Source organism: Nicotiana tabacum, chromosome 24, assembly GCF_000715075.1.
Source record: "Nicotiana tabacum cultivar K326 chromosome 24, ASM71507v2, whole genome shotgun sequence".
Taxonomy (NCBI): Eukaryota; Viridiplantae; Streptophyta; class Magnoliopsida; order Solanales; family Solanaceae; genus Nicotiana; species Nicotiana tabacum.
The window spans coordinates 109,056,426-109,074,807 of NC_134103.1; the positions used below are offsets into that span (position 1 = coordinate 109,056,426).

At 39.0% G+C, this 18,382-nt stretch overlaps 1 protein-coding gene across 1 annotated transcript; it reads right to left on the reverse strand.

Annotated features, from left to right (window-relative positions):
- Positions 1 to 17,244: 17,244 nt before the first annotated feature.
- On the reverse strand, positions 17,245 to 18,148 carry LOC142178388 (uncharacterized). Its single transcript, XM_075247729.1, has 3 exons — positions 18,061 to 18,148; positions 17,549 to 17,889; positions 17,245 to 17,262 (listed from the first exon to the last, which is right to left on the reverse strand). The coding sequence occupies exons 1-3, from the start codon at positions 18,146 to 18,148 to the stop codon at positions 17,245 to 17,247; spliced, it is 447 nt and encodes a 148-aa protein (XP_075103830.1).
- Positions 18,149 to 18,382: the final 234 nt, after the last annotated feature.

The following is an 18,382-nucleotide window of genomic DNA, read 5'->3' on the forward strand; positions in this document are numbered from 1 at the left end:
AATAACATGATTCATTAATCTTACAACTGCATAGGATTTATTCAAGACACAATTTATATGGTGCACGTCTACATGCTCGTTACCTGTCGTGTGTGTCACCTCCAAAAAATTTATATCATACCAAATTCGGGGATTCATACCCTTAGAACCAAGTTTAGAAGTGTTACTTACTCAAATCGTATAATTCTTTACTCTGGTATGCCTTTGCCTCGTGAATTGGCCTCCAAATGCCTCGAATCTAGCCACAATTAATTCGATTCAGTCAATAAAATTTATTGGAATTAATCCCATAAGAAAATACTAATTTTCCAATAAAATCCGAAATTTAGCTCAAAAATATCGCCCGTGGGGCCCACATCTCAGAACTCGACAAAGGTTACAAAATACGAAATCCCATTCAACCACGAGTCTAACCATACCAATTTTACCAAATTCTGACCTCAACTCGACCCTTAAATCTTCAATTTAAACCAAGAGAGTTTTCTAAAATTTTCAACTTAATTCACCCATTAAATGATGGATTCAAAGACATAATCATAGAAATTATTCAAAACTGGATAAGAATCACTTACTCCAAACACCAACGTAAGAATCTCTCCAAAAATCTCCTTCTACCGCGCTCCCAATTTGATTTTGTGTTATGAACTCAAAATCCCCGTTTTGGAACTTTTAATTCTGCCCAGAAATTCCTTCATCGCGTTCGCGACCATAGCTTCGCGTTCGCGAAGCACAAAAACAAATCTGCTGCCAAGATTCCTTCTTCGCGTTTGTGATATCCTCATCGCGTTCGCGATGCCTTCGCGTTTGCGAGACACGAGCCGCGTTCACGAAGGTTAAACGCCAGGCAGGCCCACAACTCCCTTTCCTCTTCGCGTTCGCGTCTGCCCACTCGCGTTCGCGTAGGCTTTCCTCAGCTCCCTTCTTTGCGTTCGCATCTTCTTCATCGCGTTCGCGATGGGCAAATCTCAGCCGTCCAAAATCCTTCTTCGTGAACATGTGAGACCCTTCGCGTTCGCGAAGAACAATACCAGATATCAGTTCCAGCAGTTGCAAAACAAGGAAAAACGATCTGAAACCGTCCCGGAACTCACCCGAGGCCCCCGGGACCTCAACCAAATATATCAACAAGTCCTAAAACATCATACGAACTTAGTCGAATCCTCAAATCACCTCAAACAATGCTAAAACCATGAATTATACCCCAATTCAAGCCTAATGAACTTTGAAATTTTTATTTCTACAAACGACGCCGAAATCTATCAAATCATGTCCGATTGACCTGAAACTTTGCACACAAGTCATAAATGACATATGGAGGTATTCAAAATTTAAGAATCAGATTCCGACCCTGATATCAAAAAGTCAACCCCTCGGTCAAACTTTCCAAAATTTTAACTTTCGGCATTTCAAGCCTAATTCCACTACGGACCTCCAATTAATTTTCCGGACACGCTCTTAAGTCCAAAATCACCATACGGAGCTATTGGAATCATCAAAATTCAATTCCGAGATCGTTTACTCATAAGTCAATATCCGGTCAACTTTTCCAACTTAACTTTTCAATTATGAGACTAAGTGTCTCATTTCACTCCGAAATCCTTCGGGGCCCGAACCAACTAACCCGATAAGTCATAAATCAATTGTAAGGCATATATTGAGCAGTAAATAGGGGAACAGGGCTGAAATACTCAAAATGACCGTCGGGTCGTTACATTCTCCCCCACTTAAACATACGTTCGTCCTCGAACGTGCCAAGAGTTGTTTCCAAGCCACCAAATCACTAATCCATCTTACCACGCACGTACCCAAGGTGATCCTACTTCACCATATTCTGTGTAAATTGTATAGGCCTGACAACACAACATAATTGAAAATCATTACTTCAATCTTAACCCATAAACCTTGGAATTCAATTTCCAACATTCGAAATTTCTTTTCAAGACCTGAATCTCACATCAACACGCTGTATGAGTCTGAACAAGCTATATCATGCCATAACCCTAGCCCCGGATATAATCACTTAACATACTACACAACTTGCATACTCGCAGCACCATTTTCGATCACATTAACTACTCCAAAGTAACCGGTAATAGTATTAAACCCCATATCAAACAAAACCTCGTTATAAAACCTTCGTACACTGCTAATAATGAAAGAAACACGTGAAATCTCATAACACCTTATCAGATCGACAAGTCATGGAGCTCTCTCGTCCCAACCAGTACCATAATCACTTTCTAAGCTGACCTTCAATATTATCCTCCCTATATACCGTAATCAAATCTGATAGTATCCATTCTAGGTCCAATGACCTTATATTATTAAACACAACTATCCCATTGACATGCCACACCAATACAACTCAATCCACAACTGCGCAACCTTGTACCCAAAATGGAAGATGTCTCAAAGTAGAGAATAGTATTGTAAGTTCAACAAGCACCACCACAACTGTAATGCTATAATCTCATTATATATAGTAGAACAAAGACATACAAATTTAATAACAGTAACCAGCTCTTCTAGAGCTCACATAAACATCACTCGCACGGACAATTTACATGCTATAGTATCAATATCTGAACCCGCACGGATAACTCACGTGCCAATAATATCAATAATTTGAATATCAACAGTCTATCAACCAGGAGAGTACCGCAATACCAATGAACATCCGTAAATCAAAACACAATTCCCTTTCAACCGCACACCCTCATCAGGTATTACCGAGAAACTATAACATTCATCTGAATATATAACACTGACCATTCCGTCCAGAATTCGTGATCTTCCTTTCAAGAATGGACTGCCACCTCGTATATATAAATCTAAATCCCGCACAACACACCACATCTATCACGTGAAAAGTACGAGAATCTCATTATAAACTCTCAGTCACCAGCAAATTACATACCCTATTAGTTGGAAACTTTTCTCTTGCTTCTTTCCCGGTGGAAATCACAATGCACAACACGTTCCCCACACCGGTAGAAAATATCTGGTTCCAACCATGGTAGAAACCATTAAGAACACTTTGAAATCTATTTTCACCAAATCAAGCTATCAGAACTAATTTTCTCTATCTCGTCCAAGCCACGCTGGTCACCAAAACCCAAAAATATTTCCACCAAAATATCTATAAAGCCTCCACATCATTATTACCCACTATTCTCAAATCTAAATTGCACATTCCGAACGGGCCACAAGACACAAGCCCCCATTAGCACAACAGCCCCGAAAGAAGTAACCCTGCCTTAACACCAACAATCAAATTCATACTCCGTGCGCACTACATCCTTCAAAATAACAATTTAATCATCTCATGTTTTTTTTCATAAAGTGCAATATAACCTGCATTCAAGAAGTTTTCTTACTCAAGTCATCCCCGATCTCAACCTCTGCAAATTATAACTAATCCACAAGTGTACCTCAGAACGAAACCAATACCGCACATAATCGCGCAATCAAATCGTCGATAACAGACTCCCCCACTTGGTCCAAAGCCATATAACAAAACATCTGATATCTCACCATACCTAGATAATATCTAAATTGACCATACTAAGCAATAAAAGATCAACTCTGTCATCGTCCCCTAATAATTTCCACACACGACCGATACACCCGGTACACAATTATAGTATCGCCCACCGGTATAGATACATGAACAGGTGAAACTAAGGACTCACGGGACATATCCAGAAAATGAACAAAATATGATAAAACATATGAATATGTGGAACCAGGGTCAAATAATATAGATGACTCCCTATGGCACACTGAGACAATACCTGTGATCTCTGAATCTGAAGCAACAACATCTCGTCTGGCACGAAAAGCATAAAATCGGCCCTGACTGCCACCGGATAGGCCTCCCCCTCTTGGTCGACCCCTAGCTGACTGAGTCCCACTCCGAGCTGGCTAAACGGGTGGTGGAGCAACTGGTGCAGAAGTAGTAGCCTGACTCCTCTGCTGAACTGGACCTCATGTATGGCGGGGACAATATTTCCTCATATGGCCCATCTCTCCACACTCATAGCAGTCCATCTCGAAGAATGGTGGCGTGTTCTGAGGCGGACCTCGGGAACCAGAATAACTACCAGAAGGACCTGGTACATATGATCCCTGAAATGATGGTGCACGGAGCGTACTCGAGGCTGGAAGGGCACTGAGAGCTGACTGACTCTGATGAGAACTGTATGAATCACAGTTGGATGATGCACCACGGTGAACTGGACGACCCTTGTTATGGTAGAACTACCCTCCAGAAGGTACCCCACCAAAACCTCTTGAACCTCGAGGCCTCTTAGCCTCCCCTGTCACCACTCTCCTGGCTACAGACCACATCTATATGTCGAGCAATGTCAACCACCTCGTCAAAAGTGTCACCAGATACCCTCTCCCTAGTCATAAGTAACAGCAGCTGATACATGAGGCCATCAATGAACCTCCTAATCCTCTCCCTATCAGTGGGAACCAACCAAACTGCATGATGAGCCAACTCAGAAAATCTCATCTCGTACTGCGTCACAGACATGCCATCCTGACGTAACTGCTTAAACTATCTACGCAGCTCCTCTCTGCGAGACTGTGGCACAAACTTCTCCAAAAAGAGAACGGATAACTCCTGCCATGTAAGTGGTACTGCACCAACCAGCCTGCGCCTCTCATAAGCCTCCCACCATCTGAAGGCAGCCCCAGAAAACTAAAAAGTAGTGAACGAGACTCTACTGGTCTCTAGAATACCTGTTGTTCGAAGCATCTGCTAGTACTTATCCAGAAAACCCTAAGCATCCTCTGACTCAGCACCGCTATATGATGGAGGTTGAAGCCTCCCAAATCTCTCAAGTCTTCTCTGCTCATCATCTGCCATAACAGGGACTACCGGGGCCTTAGCGGCTGTAACTGGTTAGGCTGGTAGTGCCCCCAGTATCTGAAGTCTCTGTACTACCTGGTCTGGAGTACCAACAACAAGGGTATGAGTACCTCCCCCGGCCTGAGAAGTGGCAGGTGCGGCCTGAGCCGAAACCACCTAAGCAAGACCAGTATAAACTGTCAATATATGGACCAGAGCCTCTTGAAGGCCTAGAATCAAAATATGTGTAGCTAGTGCCTAAGCTGGTCCCGCCGGCTCAACTGTATCCGAAATATGCTCCTGAACTGGAGCAACTGGTGGTACTACAGGTGCTGCTTCAACTGCTGCACGAGCTATACCTGTGTTAGAGTAAGTGAGCGGGTTATAAATAATGCGTGGTGCTTTTGAGTCAAATCTTGAGGCTAGGATGTTACGGTATTGTACTGTCACTACCCAAAATCTCACCTGTCGTAGTGGCGCCTACCTCAATACTAGGCAAGCTGACAATCTCAATAAACCATCATATCTTTTATGTTTAAAAACAAAATGATTAAATTCAGTGAAAGAAATCTCACAAATACAAATATAACACTCCCAAAACCCAGTGTCACTGAGTATATGAGCATCTAAATGAATTGTTGAGATCAGGCCTACGAGAGGTATTCAACAAGCGCCACTCAACTGCGCAAACTAAGCCCTCCATTGAAGTTCAAGGAAGTAAAGCTACATACTATTGGAAAGAGATAGGCTTTTTCCTTTCTATTTCTTGCGGGCTATTGATTTCGGGTTGAGACTTTGCTTGCTTACTTTCACACTTCCTTCAGTGAGCTACTTAAGGTTTAAGGTAAGGGGCACTCCTAGCATAGATTACCATTCTAACCTGTCTTTGCTGGTAGATAGATGCTACACAGTCTGACTGGTAAAATTATTGTCTGAAAAATAGAACAGTACAATAACTAAACAGGAAGGGAATCAAGTCTGCGGTCTTCAAGCAGCTATCTTGATAGTCTCCAATGGAAAGAACTCCGAATTCTAATAGTCCTCGTATCTGGGAGCACCTGGATCTGCACACGAGGTGCAGAGTGTAGTATGAGTATAACTAACTCAATAAGTAACAAGACTAACCTCTTGGCTGAAAGCAATGACGAGTTCTGCAGGTACAGTCCAGTATAAATAATGGTACAAAACATAGACATGCTTTCAAGTTCAACAGTTAAACTCAGTACAAGTGAAATAGATCAATACTGCATGATATGAAGAATATGACATCTCAGTAAAAAGGACCTCATGTAAATACTGGTCACAAATTATTCGGTCACTCGGTATAGTTTATGGCCAATCCAGCCCAGGGTTGTTCCAACCCGTATATACAAACACATATCGACTGACAGTCAGTCACTCAGTACCATATAAGGACAATCCAACCCTGGGGTACTTTATTCCCAAATGCAAATGAGACGGACAAATGCCTCGAATCCGGTATGCCTTTGCCTCGTGAATTGGCCTCCAATTGCCTTTGTCTCGTGAATTGGCCTCCAAATGCCTCGAATCTAGCCACAATTAATTCGATTCAGCCAATAAAATTTATTGGAATTAATCCCATAAGAAAATACTAATTTTCCAATAAAATCCGAAATTTAGCTCAAAAAAATCGCACGTGGGACCCACGTCTCGGAACTAGACAAAAGTTATAAAATCCGAAAGCCCATTCAACCACGAGTCTAACCATACCAATTTTACCAAAATTCGACCTCAACTCGACCCTCAAATCTTCAATTTAAACCAAGAGGGTTTTCTAAAATTTTCAACTTAATTAGCCCATTAAATGATGGATTCAAAGATATAATCATGGAAATCAATCAAAACTGGATAAGAATCACTTACCCCAAATACCCACGCAAGAATCTCTCCAAAAATTGCCTTCTACCGAGCTTCCAATTTGATTTTGTGTTATGAACTCAAAACCCATGTTTTGAAACTTTTAATTCTGCCCAGAAATTCCTTCATCGCGTTCGCGACCATAGCTTCGCGTTCGTGAAGCACAAAAAAATGTGCTGCCAAGATTCCTTCTTCGTGTTTGCGATATCCTCATCACGTTTGCGATGCCTTCCAACCTCTGCCCTATACGTTCGCGAGACACGAGCCGCGTTCGCGAAGACTTAACGCGAGGCAGGCCCCTAACTCCCTTTCCTCTTCGCGTTCGCGTCTGCCCACTCGCGTTCGCGTAGGCTTTCCCTAGCTCCCTTCTTCGCGTTCACGTCTTCTTCATCGCGTTCGCGATGCGAAAATCTCAGCCATCCAAAATCCTTCTTCGTGAACATGTGAGACCCTTCGCGTTCGCGAAGAACAATACCAGATATCAGTTCCAGCAGTTGCAAAACAAGGAAAAATGATCTAAAACCGTCCCGGAACTCACCCGAGGCCCCCGGGACCTCAACCAAATATACCAACAAGTCCTAAAACATCATACGAACTTAGGCGAACCCTCAGATCACTTCAAACAACACTATAATCATGAATTATACCCCAATTCAAGCCTAATGAACTTTGAAATGTTTATTTCTACAAACGATGCCGGAACTTATCAAATCATGTCCGATTGACCTTAAATTTTGCACACAAGTCATAAATGACATAACAGAGGTATTCAAATTTTGAGAATCGGATTCCGACCCCGATATCAAAAAGTCAACCCCCCGGTCAAACTTTCCAAAAATTCAACTTTCGACATTTCAAGCCTAATTCCACTACGGACCTCCAATTAATTTTTCGGACACTCTCCTAAGTCCAAAATGACCATACGGAGCTATTGAAATCATTAGAATTCAATTCCGAGGTCGTTTACTCATAAGTCAATATCTGGTCAACTTTTTCAACTTAAGTTTTCAATTATGAGACTAAGTGTCTCATTTCACTCCGAAATCCTTTCGGGCCCAAACCAACTAATCCGATAAGTCATAAATCAATTATAAGGCATAAATTGAGCAGTAAATAGGGGAACGAGGCTGAGATACTCAAAACGGCAGACCGGGTCATTACATGTACTTAATCTGTTTTAAATATTCTTGGTATGATGAGTTATGGGAGTTGTTTAAAAAGGTCGTGTCTATGTGAAGTGTAGTTTGATTGCTCGAGGACAAGCAATGGTTTAAGTGTGGGATGTTGATGGTAGGCTATAATCTCGTATTTTAGTCACTTATTGCACTCTAATTTACTGCACTTTTATTGTGTTTGAGTTTTAATCGCTAGTGTTTTGTATTTATTGTGTGTTTTATGCCTTGTAGGAGTGATTCTGAGTTGTGTAGATGTTATGGAATGAATTTGCATGACTTGGAGCTTTGATGTCTGAGTAAAAGCCCAAGGGATTAAGCTGGGATCGTGTTTGGGGGTCAAGGACCACATTTGGATATCAAAAAGCAAGGAAAATTATGTACTCTAAGAAATGTCCACAGCCGCGGCGCATGGGGCGGCATGAGGGGCGGCGCGACAGCCCATTTTCCTGCTGTCTGTCAAAAATCAACTCTCTGAATTTTCCCAATAATGCCCCGCATGGTGCGTCACCCCATGCGGCGTGCCTGTGCAAATGTTATAGGGTAAATGTCCTATTTCGGCTAGGAAAAGGTGATTTTGTTTGGGCCCGACCCTACTTGGTATAAATACATGGAAAAACGTTATTTTTCTGGACTTTTGACACATATTAGACCTAGGAAGGCTAAGGAGGAGTTGGGGAAGCAAAAGCACAAGGAGTTCATCATTCAATCCTCACTCAAGACCCGAGTTTGGATTGTTTTATGTTTTCCTTTACTTTAAATATATTTGTGATAAATTACTCCATATCTATGGAGTAGTTCCCTTTAGGGTTTAATGGATATGGTGTATTGATGATTGTTTGTGGATTATAACTCTAGTTTTATGTATTGAAGCGTGTTTGGATGATTTAACTGTTGCATCTATATTCACTTGTACATGTAATCGAGAGAGGCATAACTTGTGATATCTTTGCATTATATTGTTAGTTGAGTTCATTAATTCTTCTTAGTAATCGAAAAAGGCTAATTGAATTATTGATTAAACTTAGATAGGAGAATAATCGGGAGAGGTTCTCCTAAAGACCAATCCACCACGCATTCTTGCATATCTTCACGTGCTTAAATTTGTTTATCTTGGGAGGTTAAAACTTAATCGAGAGAGGAGCTTTTGCTGAATGTTTGAACTAATAATTAAGTAAATTCGAGAGACTCACTTGAACATTAAAAGTGAATTATCTAGAGTTAGATCCCTAATGATTATTTTCCACCTATCTTATTAACCCCTACTTTTCTCCACTTATAAATTCCTTGCTTACCTATGTTGCGATAGTCATTAGTCAATAGCTTTAGACTCTTAGTTAATTATAGTTATTAATCATATAAATCTCAATTGTTGATTCTCTTGAATAGAAACCAAGTTAGAAACTACGAAAATATTGTTTAACTCCAATCCTTGTGGATACGATATTATACTATACTATCTTTGACTAGAGAGCATAATTAAAGTGGTGTTTCGAGCTCGTCATTTATGAATTATGTTTCTTAATGGGTACAACTGTCCGTCTACCTTCGAAGTATGAAGCAAAGGTGGGCTCGAGAGGTACCGCTTGAGTTCCTCCAAGGCTTGTTGGCACTCTGGGGTCCATGAGAAGTTATTCTTCTTCTTCAACAGTGAGAAGAACCGATGGCTCTTGTCGGAGGACATCGAGATGAATCGACCCAAAGCGGCTATGCGCACGGTTAACCTTTGAACAGCCTTGACATTGTCCACAACTGTGATGTCCTCGATGGCCTTGATCTTATCGGGATTAATCTCGATTCCCTAATTAGACATCATGAATCCAAGGAATTTCCCGGACCCGACTCCGAATGTGCATTTATCCGGGTTCAGCTTTATATTGTATTTCTTCAATATGTTGAAGGTTTCCTGCAAATATTTCAAATGGTCCTCTGCTCGCAGGGATTTTACTAACATATCGTCAATGTAAACCTCTATTGATTTTCCTATTTGCTCTTCGCACATCCGATTTACTAGGCATTGGTAAGTGGCACCAGTATTTTTTAGTCCGAATGACATTACGTTATAGCAGTAGGTACCATATTTAGTGATGAAGGACGTTTTTTGCTGGTCGTCCGGGTCCATCTGAATTTGGTTGTACCTGGAGTAGGAGTCGAGAAAACTGAGGATCTCGTGGCCGACTGTTGCATCGATTATACGATCGATGTTTGAAAAAGGAAAAGAGTCATTGGGGCATGCATTGTTTAAGTCTTTATAGTCTACATATATTCTTAATTTATTCCCCTTTTTAGGGACTACTACTACGTTTGCTAACCAATCCGGGTACTTAACCTCCCGGATGGACCCTATTTTAAGGAGTTTAGATACCTCGTCCATGATGAATGCATGCTTGACTTTGGACTGAGGCCTCCTTTTCTGCTTGGCTGGATGGAACTTCGGATCTAGGCTCAGCTTGTGAGTAGTTATTTTCGGAGGAATCCCTGTCATATCAAGGTGGGACTAAGCGAAATAATCTATGTTAGTTATAAGGAATTTGATGAGTTTTTTCCTGAGCTGGGGACTTAACCCCATGCCCAGGTATATGTTATGATCAAGAAGGTGTTCTATCAATATGACTTGATCTAGTTCTTCGACCATTTATTTGGTGGTGTCGGAATCATCTGGGACTATGAAAGATCTGAGAACTCCGTAGTCGTTGTCCTCACCCGTCCCCTACTTCTCCGGTTCGATTGAGGCTGGTGTCGGCAATTGCTATTTGGTTTCCTCTTTGGCCACAAGACTTAGACCCTTCGATGTCGAAAGTGTGGATACTGGGATCACCTCGTCGACTGCGAACATCTCCTTTGCAGCCGGTTGTTCTCCATAAACTATTTTAATCCCTCCTGGCGTCACGAATTTCAGCACCTGGTGCAGCGTCGAGGGTACTGCCCTCATGTTGTGATTCCACGGTCTCCCTAACAGAGCATTGCACCTCATGTCTCCTTCGATCACGTAGGACTTTGTTTCCTGAATTGTTTCGGAGGTGTTCACCGGTAATGTTATCTCCCCTTTAGTGGTCTCACATGCCATGTTGAATCCATTTAGAAATCTGACTGCAGGCATGATTTGGTCTTGTAGACCTAGTTTTTCCACGACCCTCGATCTAATGATATTGGACGAGATACCTGGATCAATTAATATACGCTTAACTCGAGATTTATTTATGAGTACAGATATTATCAGTGCATCGTTGTGGGGATGCACGATGCCTTCAGCGTCCTCGTCGGTGAAAGACAAGGTTCCTTATGGTACGTAATCTAGAGTCCGTTTTTCCCTCGTGATGGATACTTTGGTGTGCTTTAACATCGAACCCTAGGGAACGTCGACCCCACTGATGATCATATTAATGACGTGCTGAGGCTCCTCTTGCTCGATATGCTTACTAGAATCTCTATTCCTGAAATGGTTTTTGGCTCGATCGCTCAGGGACTCCCTGAGATGTCCGTTGTTGAATAACTGGGATAATTCCTCTCTTAATTATCGATAATCTTCTATTTTGTGGTCGTGAATGACATGGTATTTACACATTAAGTTGGGATCCCATTGGGTTGGATCGTACTATAGAGGTCGAGGCCACTTAGTGTCCTTGATGCGTCCGATAGCAGATACGATGGCAATAACATCAATGTTGAAGTTGTACTCCGATAACCTCGGTGCTTCCTTAGGCCCGATGGGTCTATCGAAATCGTTTTTGCTCATGAGTCCTCGGTTATTTTGACCTCGATCACTTATCCTTTCAATTCTCACAGGGTTTCATCCAGACCCGTTAACCCTACGATCACCGTTGTACGGTTGATACAGATCTCTACTTGACCTTGGATCACGATCAATGTCTCTTTTGGATCTGTCACTAGCTCGAACGGGATACACAGACCCGGAAGGGGCCCCAAGCTGATCATCTTCGACCCTAATTTTTTATTGATACCAGTTATGCAATCGGCCCAAGTTACAACCGGATATTCTACCAGATTTTACTTCAATTGCTGCCAAGCCAATGAGCTTCGAGTATTGAGTCAATGGGCTAAGGCCTGAACGGCCCAATCGTCTGCCACCGGCGGCAGGTCCATCCGTTCAATTTGAAACCTTGACACGAACTCCCTGAGCATCTCGTTATCTCTTTGCTTTACCTTGAAAACGTCCGACTTCCTGGTCTCGACCTTGATGGCTCTGACGTGCGCTTTTACAAAAGCATCTGCAAGCATAGCAAATGAGTCAATAGAATTGGGGGTAAGTTGTGATACCATATAATAGCTCTTTTTAACAAGGTCTCTCAGAAATTTTTCAACTGGACAGATTCGATCTCATTATCTTCCAAGTCGTTCCCCTTGATGGCGCACGTGTATGAGGTCACATGTTCATTTGGATCAGTTGTTCCGTTGTACTTAGGAATTTCGGGTATGTGAAACTTCTTTGGGATCGGCTTCGGAGATGCGCTCGGAGGAAAAGATTTTTGAACAAACTTTTTGGAATCTAGGCCTTTCAGTATTAGTGGTGCTCCCGTGATTTGGTCGACCCTAGAGTTGTAGGTCTCCACCTTCTTGTCGTTGGCTTTGATTTTCTTTTCTCTCGTTTCTACCCATTTTGTCAATTCCTTAAGCATCTTTATTATCTCAGGGTTGGTCACAGGTTCACCTTCATTTGGCCTATGTGTGGCTGGTTCATTTCTGCGAGTGTTTTCCCGGGATAGTTCGGGCTAAACTCTACTGGGAGTACGGCTTTAGTACTGCAGTTGGGCTATCGTTGTCTGTTGAGCTTGCAGCATTTCGAAGATCACCCATAAGTTGATCCCTTCTCCTTCATCATCACGTGTATTTTGTGCTACCGATCGGACTCCCCCGCGAAGGTTGTTCTCAAGATCGGTAGGCAAATTTGCGTTAATAGCCACATGTGAGTTGGCGTCGATTGGGTCTACGACCGGAATTCCGTTGGGATCGGTAAGGGGCACCTTGTTATAGAGCACCATATTGTTATTCTCTCCATGGTGTCCAGACTCATCATCCATTTTTAGAGGGGCAGATTGGGAGTTCGGCATTTTAAACTTTGACCTGAAATCAAAGACACTTCAAAGAACAAGTATGAAGTAGGGTGTATTATGGAAATAAATTGCCGCTATTATCCTTAGCCCCACGGTGGGCGCCAAACTGCTTACCCTCAAAATTGGATAATAATTAAATTTGTAAGTGGTTTTAAGGATATGCGAATTAATTTGATACAAAGCGATAAATTGAGTTAGAATGGACAAGTAAAGATACAGTAAATTCAAATCACGCGAGGAGGAGGATTCCAGCCTTAGTGAAACATTCACCCTCGATACGGGCTCACAGTGGATAATATTGATGAACGAGAGGAAAAACTTACAATAACAGTGAAAATAATAGTATATTGCTTTGGAATGCATGTTACCATGTGTCTAATGAATTATCATATCCCTTTATATAGTAGGGGAATCCTACTCTAAGTACAATTCCATAAAAGGTAAAAAAAATCTTCTGTTTAACTGATTGTCGGTTCTTTATCGATACGTGCCCAGATCCACGCAGTGATATCTGTCTAGTCGAGGATATTACGGCCTTCTGTTGGTTGTGCTTGATTGCCCGACAATGTTCTCCGAAGTTTTTCGGGATTTGGATCAATCTCGAATCATAACCCCGATATTTTCGAGGGCAGGTATCGTGCCCCCAGATTCTGACTCGATGAGACCTTTGCTTCGATTCTGATCCTTCAAAATCATATCTCGAGCTCGTTTTATTCTATTGGAGGCCAGAGTGTATCATGAGCTCGATTTTTACCCGTATACAATTACCACTTATGCAGTCCCGTCAAAATGAAAGAATAAGTTGCCTTTAGTCATGGTAAATTTTGCTAACTTACTTCCCAAAAAAGAAAAAGAACTTTTAAGTTATAGTATTATTTATTTACACACGTGTTCGAAAAAAATGGGGAAAATGAAAAATAAAGTATTTTAGTAGCAATATTAATGTCCCTTTACTAGTAACTATGTCATAGTCATTCCGAAGAACGTTGAGTTTTTAGTCAAAATTATTACTTTTCTATGTGGTAGGTTTATTTTTGTTCTTTAAATATACCGCTACGGATTTTTAATCCCTTAAGTTTACTAGAGTGAAGCACCATTGATCCTAGAAGAATATTAATCTTGTTAAAAACTAAGGATTATTAGGGCCCGGTTGGCCACAAAAAAAATCATTTTTTTTCAGAAATATTTTTCACCTTTTTCTAGAATTAGTGTTTGGCCACAAAAAATTCAAATCCAACTTGAAGTTGAATTTTAGAATTTTCGGAATTTGAAAAACTCCAAAATCTATTTTTCACAATTTTCACTCCAAATCACTCACAAAAATTTAAAAACAATTCCAATTTGTATTCATATCCAAACACTACTTCAATTTTAAAATTAAATATCATTTTTAACTTGAAAATCTTTTTCACTTTTTTCGAAAATTCACAATTCTTAACGTCCAAACGTCCACTAATATGTTAGTGATGCAAATAAGAACAATCTAAGGCTGATGTAGAGTTTTAAGTACATCAACGACAAACTCTTTTTCTTTCAAGACTAAAATATATAAGCGTATAAGACATTAGATGGATATATAAGAGATGCAAGTAGAAAAATGGAAATTTTCTTTTCCTCAAACATCAATGTCAGCTATGTAATTCAACATTAAAAAAGCACGCATAAGGACACAATACAAAACAAGTAAAACCAAATCATAGATTTGATTTTGCATTTTTCTTACACTCTTTTTTATTTTCTCTCTTTTTTTCATGTCCTAAGAAGAAATATACTAAGCTGAGGTCCTCCATTCCCATCAAGATTCATCATATAAAAAGCTCTCATATACAACAACTCACCTTCCGACTCACTGCACTTTCGGCCATCGTCCACCACCGGAATCACTCCGGCTCCGACCGACACGTTTTGCACGGTACGCAACATGTGCCAGTCGGAGTCTGCACGCGTGCGTGAAAGCGCGTACCCGCTCTTTCTGCCGTTGCAATACATAGTCCACCTAGGTTCTTGGAAGAGCGCCTCACGTGCCGGCTGCCACATGGCGCTTTCTCGCACATAATATGTTAGAAGTTTATACGCAAGAGCTCCAAAATTTATCATATTATTTTTGCACTTTTCGTGTTTCAGCTACGGTATATTTGTCCATATTTTATCTCCACATATAATAGTAACTATATTTTAATGACTTTGCAAACGTTGGCTATTTTTGATTACCAGTTCAAAAACTCGCTAGCCCATGCTATTTTCACTGAGAAATAAGATCTTATAAATAGCTAGTTGGATTCACTATTTACTTTTCCTAACCGGTGTACATATATTATGCATTGCTCATACAAGATTATAATTTATACATATATTATACATCCTTCGAGTATTTTTTATTTTTAGTTTAAGAGATTGAGTGAACGGTTTTTTGGTTAATTCTTCTAAAAAATTGAACCGGAATATGCAAAACTTGGCATGGTACTTGTGTGAGTATGATACAATTATTCACTATGTTAGTCAAACATGTGGTCGCTCACAGCAAATTAATAATACATAAGATATGTCTTTTTATAAAGTTTTAAGTATCACTTAATAATTTTTAATTAATATATAAAGCACATATTGTGTCACTTAACCATGGTAATTTCATGTGATTCGAGGTAAATGTTGAGTGTGAATAAAGTTTTTTCGAAAAAACAAATGACCATATAGGTGATATTTCTATTTCTATTATATAGAAGAGAGAAGAGGAGGTTGACCAATGGCATAATGGTCATTTCAAATATATTAGAGCATTGTTTGCTTGTATACTAGGCTCAAAAGTTTGGTTGTGGGTTCTTAATAATAAGAAAAACCAAAACTAACGTGGCCATAAGTTATTAAATTGTTCGGGTGGACCCAACTTTCATTCAACCTTCATTGTCTTCATTACCTACATTACTTGATTGTTATTATTATTTTTTTCAATAAATACTTTTAACTAGAAAAATTATCTCTTTGGTAATTTTATAGTTCAAATGTTCACCTCATTAAAAATACTATGGTAACATACATTTATATATGACAATTCTATTATCTCCTTAAGAAATATTATTTCATTTATTTTATTTATTAACTATTTCATGTAAAGAAGATTTTATTAAAAAAAGTTTAGTGATAATTATTATGTAGATTTACATTCAGACGTTCTTATATTATTATAAATTGATATCATTTTATACAAAGTTCTCATTAAATTGCAATTTCAATTGGAATACTTTAGAAAATTAGGAAAAAAATATTTAAGAATAAAATATAGTTTCAAATTCCCCTTTTTTGTTATAGAATATTGAAATTTGTTCAAATTGTATAATAAGTATCCCCTCTTTAAAATATGATTTGAGAATATCTGAAGTAAAACTTAAGACAATTAATTTGTGGCATTTGTTTTCTTTTAAAAATTATTATATATTAGGAAGTATGAGAAATATCGTCATACATGATTATACCTCTCCCTCTATGATCGAAGTTAGTTGGGTACTTCCTCTATTCAATAATAAATCAATATTATATAAATTTTAAAATATATAAATATACAATTAATTATTTTAAAACAATCTCAACAAATAACTAATGTGATGAAAATTGTAATATACCCTAAATAATATCTCATTCATATAAAATGAAACTAAAAAATACTGCAATATTTTAATTTAAGGTCAATTTGATTAGTATTTAGAGTGATCGAGAGATTAATTTATTTTTAATATTATGTCATTAAACTAGAACAAAATACAAATTTTCTTGTTAAAAATTCCTAATAATTAAAATCACGATTATTATTTCAAAGAACGAAAAAAATACCTTTTCATCAACTATTTGGGAATAAAATTAATATGTTTTATTATTCAAATTTTGATTAGTGTAAAAAGAAAGATTAATACTTTAACACAACTGAAAATACTAAAAGAATAAAACTATATATCATTCAATTTAAACAATGAGAAAAATACATCACGACTTATTTTTTAACTGGCTTTTTAATCATTATTTTATAGTAATTACTTTTAAGTTTGGTGGCACAAAAATATTTTAAAATAAAAAAGTGTAGACCCTATGTAGAAATAATTTAAATTATACTTGAATTATTATCTAATCATGGTATAATAAAGTATCAAACTTCGACAAGTATTACAAAGTGATTGTTATAGTAATACGATTTCAGAAAAATTAAAATACACATAATGCAAAAGATAAATAACAATACAGGTAATCATGATTCTATACGTTATTACACAAAAGCCTATTCTTTTTCTTCTTCCTAAAGGCATAGAAAGTGTATAATTAGCAATAGACCAAGAAATAATTTTTTTTGGCAATTTAAAATTTTATTACCAGGGAAAATATGTACAAGTGCAAAACAGTAACTCTTCTCTATCATTCTACAGTTGGACATGCAGCCCCAACTATAGAAACTCCTACTAATTAGCCAACACCAAATCTACGTAAAACAAAATCTAAGGATAGAAATTTAAGCTTTGTAGCCTTTTCACTAAGCTAGATTTCAGACTACCCCGGCAGTGGATCTCTTGAATTATCAATCTAACCATGTCCTCAACTAGCCTCTTCTGATTTCGAAAAATTCTCCAATTCCTCTCCTGCCATATGTGATAAACAGCACACGTTAGCATCAGTCTATACAAGGTTGCCGATGATCTTCTCCCTGATGCGAAACTTGTAGCCCAGCTGATCTCCTCAGTCCATCCTTTGACAACTCTACTTATTCCCGCCCATTGCAGTAGCTTCCCCCATATAGTTGCTGAATATTTGCACTCAAAAAATAAATGTTCATGATCCTCATCAGCTTCCTCACACAAAGCACAGACTGGAGTTGTTATGCTGCCCCATCTAATAAGTCTATCTCTGGTGTATAACCTGCCTTGTATGGCTATATATACAATGAAGATCTATTTAGGACAACTATCATTGTTACACAGTAATTTCCTCCATGAGACCTTTGTAAATTCTCCCCTTAGCTTGTTGTATATATCTCTGATGGAGTAACAGTTTGCATTCATCACCTCTTCCACTCTAAAATTTGCTTCAGTTAAATACTTACCAGCTCCTAGAATCTTCTGAGTCAACCATGCTGCTTGTTTAACTCTGACATTCCATGCTTCACCTTGCTTTATGTAGTACGTGTGCATCCATTGAATCTATAATCGATCCTTCTTTTTGCACAAATTCCAGAGGTGTTTAAGAATTGTTGCTTTGTTCCATGTAGTAATATCAGTTATATTCAAACATCCTGCAGTCTTAGGCCAACAAAGTTGTTTCCAAGCCACCAGTGCCTTCTTGCTACTACCAGCCTCCCCTGTCCAAAGAAATCTCTTGCATATAGTTTCAATCTTCAATAGAATCTTTTTGGCAATGGAAAAATA

Coding starts and splice junctions, on each gene's coding strand:
- LOC142178388 (XM_075247729.1), bottom strand. CDS start 18,148: ATGCACACGTACTACATAAAGCAAGGTGAAGCATGGAATGTCAGAGTT. Junction 17,890..18,060: donor TCAGAAGATTCTAGGAGCTG/GTAAGTATTTAA, acceptor TTGTATATATAG/CCATACAAGGCAGGTTATAC.